This window comes from Brienomyrus brachyistius, chromosome 9, assembly GCF_023856365.1.
Source record: "Brienomyrus brachyistius isolate T26 chromosome 9, BBRACH_0.4, whole genome shotgun sequence".
Taxonomy (NCBI): domain Eukaryota; kingdom Metazoa; phylum Chordata; class Actinopteri; order Osteoglossiformes; family Mormyridae; genus Brienomyrus; species Brienomyrus brachyistius.
This window is the reverse complement of record NC_064541.1, coordinates 13,580,978-13,586,977: the sequence shown is the minus strand read 5'-3', so window position 1 is coordinate 13,586,977 and position 6,000 is coordinate 13,580,978. Positions and strand designations below refer to the sequence as shown.

Here is a 6,000-nt window from a genome sequence, read left to right as displayed (position 1 = left end):
CTATATATTTTTTAGGATTGGGGTTATGCCCATATGAATGAATGGAGATTCCCCACAATGACAGAAATATAGGAACTGCGCGCTCACATCCATGCATGTGGCTGAGCGACAGTCCGCTTGCGCATTTGAGAACTTGCACGTGACCTCAACCTTGCACATCTGTGACCCACCAACCCCTCATAAATAAACATACAATTAAATACAATTCAGAACAATTTGCATTAGTTACCACAGCGTGTTAACTTTTACAGAGAATAATACATACACATAACCTACGCTTATTGCCCATGTAAAGAAATATAATCTATTAAATTATCCAAATTTATTAAAACATGAAGCTGATCAATACATCACTAATACACAATAACTGTAAGCGCCCATAGTTGCACTTCTTCATCTGTGGTTCTGATCCGTGCTCGGTACAAAGTTATGGCACAGCGATCGCCGCTCCTGCCGAGCGCAGCGTCTGCATGCGGCTCTGCGGCGGCTCCTCTTCGGCTCACCTAAACGCTGCACATCGCTCGCCACACGTACCGAGCTTTGCACACGTCCCAGTAATAGCTAACATTTTGGGTGTCTTCAGCTCACATGGTCGCATCTCGTCTTTTTCCCCTCCCTCTTGTCTACTTATCTACACAGAGAAACCTCCCATAGAAACCTCCTGCAGAAACACCGTCATGGAGAAGAGCGGAGGACAGAGTGTCATTCACGATCCCTCTTCATCTGGATCTCCCTTTTGAGCGCCGCACTGACTTCTCCTAATGCAAAGAGCCCAGGCTGATGTTTCTGGACGCCGGGAGATGAATTGGCTTATAGGGGCAGAAAGCGAGCAGCTGCTACCCGGAGCACTGAGCAGATCGTGAAGATGTTCTGATGCTGCGTTTGGAGAATTGAGACAGGAAAGATATACGGGCTTTGAAGGAGCAGATACTCAAGCATCCTTCAGGAGAGTGAATGTCTGTAGATGCCAGGCAAGAAAATATCTTACTCAACCCAAGTGAAAGGTTCAACTTGCCGAAAAGAATGGCCACTGGAATGTCACAGATGATCCAATAGTCTGGAGACGTTCAAGAATATCAATATCTACGGGACGCAACACATCACACGTGCTTCGGTTATAGCTAGAAGTGGAAGAGTCATTTTATGCACTTTCTGGCGTATTACTGACTTTCAGTGTTTGCGTTTACCGTCGCTAAATCATAGCGGAGGACCTGAACATACGATCGGGAGGCAGTGGAGTTTCCTTTTATTGCCCGGCGGGAGGAGAGAATTTGCATTGTAATAGACACGGAGAAACCCTCACTATGGGACAAGCTGCTGTTTACACCGACTGCGCCGTGGAGCCGCTTTCATGAGCTGAAGGCGCCCAGCAGCCTCCTCCGCTGTAGGTGTCTGTCGGTGACACCCCGATCCCCCGAGCGGGTGGCTCTGATCACGGCTCCGGAACCGACAGCCGGCCGCCGGATAACCCGCACCAGCGTCGACATCTCCACATATGGGACACTGTGGACCGTATGGCGTGCTACTACCTAGTGATCAGCTCCACGCATCTCAGCAATGGCCATTTGCGGAACATTAAGGGAGTTTTCAGGGGTCCGCTGTGTGAGAGCGCTGGAGGCGACTCGCCGGTAAGGTGCTTTTTAGTCCCCCTGCAGATCATGTTTTCGGTGCTTCACAGTCATCCATCCTAATGCTGCAGCTGCAGCGTTTGTTAATAAATGTCATGCTCGCTGTTATTAAATGTTACTCCTTTAGTTGCGTTTAGGTGCCTCTGGGCAGCAAAACGCCGAAAGCGATGCCGGTCAGTCTAATATCACGGCTGCCTCCCTCGGTAATGTGTTAAGTTGTCTCGCCTTTTATGGTCGATGCCACTCACAAATAATTGTTTTGCAACTTCAAGTTCAAGACCTGCTGTGATAAATAGCTGGGACGGTGTACAGAATTTGTGTTATTTCCACACAGCCCTTCAACGTTTAAAGAAGTAACGATGCCTTCAATCGATACTTTCCAAATGAGTCAGTTTACAGCAGCTTTCAGTTAATAAAAGATAATGACTGGCAGGTGTACTCTAAAGCATCTACAGGATTCTGTTTGTTGATATTATACTTCAGTAAAAATGGCAGGCTTCTAGCTTAGATGATTCTGTGATCTTCTCACGCAGTGGACCGTGGTCCCAAAGACACAGGGCTTGTCTTTATAAAGCCCTCTGACATCTTTTGTATCAAAGCCTGACATGTTATTCGTTTCTCCCCATCCAGAGAACATCACCCTTAGAAGGGTGCAGCTGACATTTTCACTCTTGCTGGAAAACAAAGTGTGACAGTTAGAAACTGTAATAACTTTGCTGATGCAGTGTGGTGCCCCACCCGGGTCAGGTTCTTGTCAGGGGTCAGAGGTCTTTGATATCCTGAAATCAAAGAAAGATGCAGTGAGTCCAGGACTCAAAGAGACGTTTTACACTGCGGAGATCCAGAGGGTGTTTTTGTCTTACGCCCTTAAAGACAGTGGCCCCAAAAATGAAGAGCCTTACCAATGAGGAAGCAGCGTGACCTGGTGATGCCCGTGAGGCACACAAAGGTGCAGCTTACGGCTCAGTACACGCCCAACAGACCCCACCCCCCATGGAGAGCACTCCCTCCCCTCCGCGGACGGAATGCTGCACCAGTCAGATTAATTTAACATCCACAGCCGTGTAGTTCAGTGTCTGAAAAACTCAGTGTACAGAGAACATGAAACGCAAAATGAATCATCGTGTGATTTCACTGTCCGACATTTTAAATGCCTTTATCAAAGTTCTCGCTTGGGTGAGAACGGCGGGAGACGCTCAGGGTCCCTGCTCGTGTTTATTTCCCTTCCTCGCTTGAAATAGGATGCGTTCTTTGCTTGTACTGCGAATAAACCTCCCAAGGTCTGTACTTGAGCCTGAGATATGAGGCTGGTATCAAGTTCCCTTTCAGTGTCCGTTAAAAAAAAAAAAAAAAAAAGTTAAATAGCAGCTAATTATTGAGAGCCTAGTTAAGCACCCTATTCTGTAACTATTTCAGTTTTCGCAGCAATTTCTGCTGTTTACTGCTTGAAACTGAGTGAATTTGAGGAATTCAGAAAGACCTTGTCTGTAAATGTGGAGCATTTGTGCTTTCTCTGGGTGCCGATTCATTTCAAAGTGGCATATGGAACCGATGATCAGTTGGGTAGAAAGAAGTCAGAGCAGCTGTTGCAGAAATGTCAGTTTCTGCTGAAGGTTGCATCATGTGTTCACTGCCTGGATAGATGCTGCTGCTTCCATCGCCAGTGTAGGTGGTGATGCAATCATGCAATCATATATATGAGCGTTCAGGTTATCTTTACATGGCCATCAGTATACAGTGCTGCTCAGACGGCAGGGCTCACATACAGGTAGTGCTCTGTGAAGTATCGATCCACCTCTGTTTCCACTGTCGACCACTAGATGGTGGTTTGCACAACAAGCATTCAATCTTCTGAAGGCAGCCTGTGTGACCCTTAATAATGGAGCCTTGGTTAGTTTTTACCTAGAACTGCAGTTCACCTCTAATTCACGGCTTACGGAATGTAATTCTACATCCATATACTGTGATTATGCTGGCTGAGATTTACATTTCTATGAAACACCCGTCTGCTCTGAAGGAGAACTTGCCTAATCTGGCCTGAAGTGTTACTATATTTTAAATGAAGGGCTTTCTAAGTATCACACAAATGTTTCTAGACGTCTGTCATTTTTTCTGTGGAGAAAAAGCAAAATGATTCCAGACTTTTGGCACAAATTCCTGTTTCTGCGTGTTTAAAAGAATTTCAAAAGTCTTTTTGCCAAGACATGCAAACAGAAAATGAATATTTTAAAAAATATATATTGTACTAAAGTGATTTTGTGCTAACAGAGTCAATAACAGGGAATCTGCATGAAGGATTTTGTGCACATCCATACCACAGTCCCATTTAGAAGTGAATAGCTGACATAGTGTGTGTAACATAAGCTCATTTTTGTCACGTCTCACGGAGCGCAGAAAGGGAGGCAGGGCGCCAGGAAACGGGAAAATGCGGGGTTTAATTAAAGAGCAAACGAACACAGAGGCAGCAAATACAGGTTTACAACACAATGACCGGACTGGGAAACCAAACTGAAACGCGGACTAAATACAGAGGACTAATGACAACAAGAAGAAACAGCTGATCACACGGGGATTCCACACGAGGTTAACGAAGGGGCGCGGCACACGGGGGGAGCGGACGATCGGGGCAGGACAGTTTCGGTAAATCTCTTTATGTTACCCACGTAATATAGGCTCAGGTGTTTTTTTCCCCAGAGCTTGTTTCCTGACCCACGCCATCTGAGAGCGGAAAAGGTGGCCGAGACCCGCGCAGGAGCCGCATTTTTCCTCTGCATTCATTTCCATTCTTAGCTGATTTGCTTTACCCCACATTTAAAGACACAGGCTGGATCGCTTTTGTTACAATTTGTTGTGTTTTAAAATCAATTAGTCACAAAATTATAATTAGGTATTGAGAGCTGCGGTTTTCTCCAAACGAGTGATGATGAGCAGGTGCGAAGGTGGATAGTTTCAGGTCCAGAAACAAAAAAAAATCCAGACCAAGATTTTGTTTGAGCCAACCAGTTGACACATAAAGAGGTACAGTAATAGAGCGCTCAGCTGGTTGGTTGAAACAAAATCTCGGTCTGGATTTTTTCCCTCTGAACCTGAAATATCCACCTTTTGAGTGGGTGGGGTTGGGGGTGGGCGGGGATCCATCCCGATGGGGCAAGTCTGTAAAGTGAGGCTGACAAATCCAATTTCTGAGACACGTCCCTTTCCTCTCTGTGAAAGGCTTCGCACAGCAAGCGGTATCGTACCCAGTCCCCAGCGAGGGAACCGCATTAGTGTGTCTGCTGTCCGCCTGCGTACCTGCACTTTACTTTAAATTCACTGGGCATCAGGAAAAAAATAATCTCTTACCAAAGAGACACAGCTTGTCCAGCGTTAAGACAGCAAAGTATGTCGGTGTGCTAACGATTCTCAGAAAATCAAGCAGAGATGCTCCATCTTCGAAGTCTGTCATTTTTGGCAGATTAAACAAACTTGCCCTCGAGCTGTTTGGAAACCCTGGCTGGTCAATAATTATCCAGAGTTTCTCGGCGACAAAGCTTGATTCCCTTTGTGAACAGCCAGAAAAATGGCAGCAAACTTCTCTGTCTATCTACCGTCTGTATTGGACAGCACTGATTCAGCAACAAGAACAACAATATTAATATGAATAATAATAACCTGTTACGCCTTTCCAGCAGAAGCCATGTGGAAACTCACCTGAGATGCATGCAAATCATGCTTTCTCGGGATGATGACTATACGTGCTTTATCTTGTCTTGGCTCTAGGCCTACCTAGACCATCTGTTCTGATGGATGTTACCCATAATGCCATAATATCCATGTTGCAGCATTTTGTGGACGTGGACAGAAGTGACCCATATCCATATTGACGGCTATAGGTAACATGTTCTCCATACTCACCTCAATATAAGCTTGTAAGTTGATTGCTCCTCATTCCATAATTCCTGAAGGAGCTCCATAGTTACTGTTTCCTAGGTGCCCAAACAAGCCTACAGCAGCTGGTAGACTCTTTAGCGGACTTCGCGTGTTGCTTCGTCTTCTTCAGTTCGGAGTTTCCGCTGGCACCAGGGGGCAGCTCATTCATTGCAGAATGCCAACTCAATTAGCACAGGATGCTACTTTGCTAAGTGCTTGGTACTCACTAAATAAGCACGCAATGCTAGCGCATTCAATGTGCTGAGCTGTCTTGTTAAGTGAGTGCCGCTAGCTCATTTAGCATCATGAAACATCAGTGTTATAGCTTGAATAAAAAAAGATTAATTTTAGAGAACTTAGAGCAGATTTACTTTGAGTCAGAATCCACAGTAGCTAAGCCCAGGGCTACTCTGAGCGTGGATTTTAACAATCATTATTGACCTCTTTCCATTTTGCCTCTCGT

General features: G+C 45.5%; 1 protein-coding gene across 1 annotated transcript in view; it reads left to right on the top strand.

The window, feature by feature from the left end:
• Window positions 1-602: 602 nt before the first annotated feature.
• LOC125748859 (G patch domain-containing protein 8) overlaps window positions 603-6,000 on the top strand; it is an 82,228-nt gene continuing 76,830 nt past the window's right edge. The window contains exon 1 of the mRNA XM_049025517.1: window positions 603-1,628. Within this exon, the coding sequence (XP_048881474.1) occupies window positions 1,515-1,628 (114 nt within the window). The 5' untranslated portion in view covers window positions 603-1,514. The remainder of the gene's footprint in view (window positions 1,629-6,000) is intronic.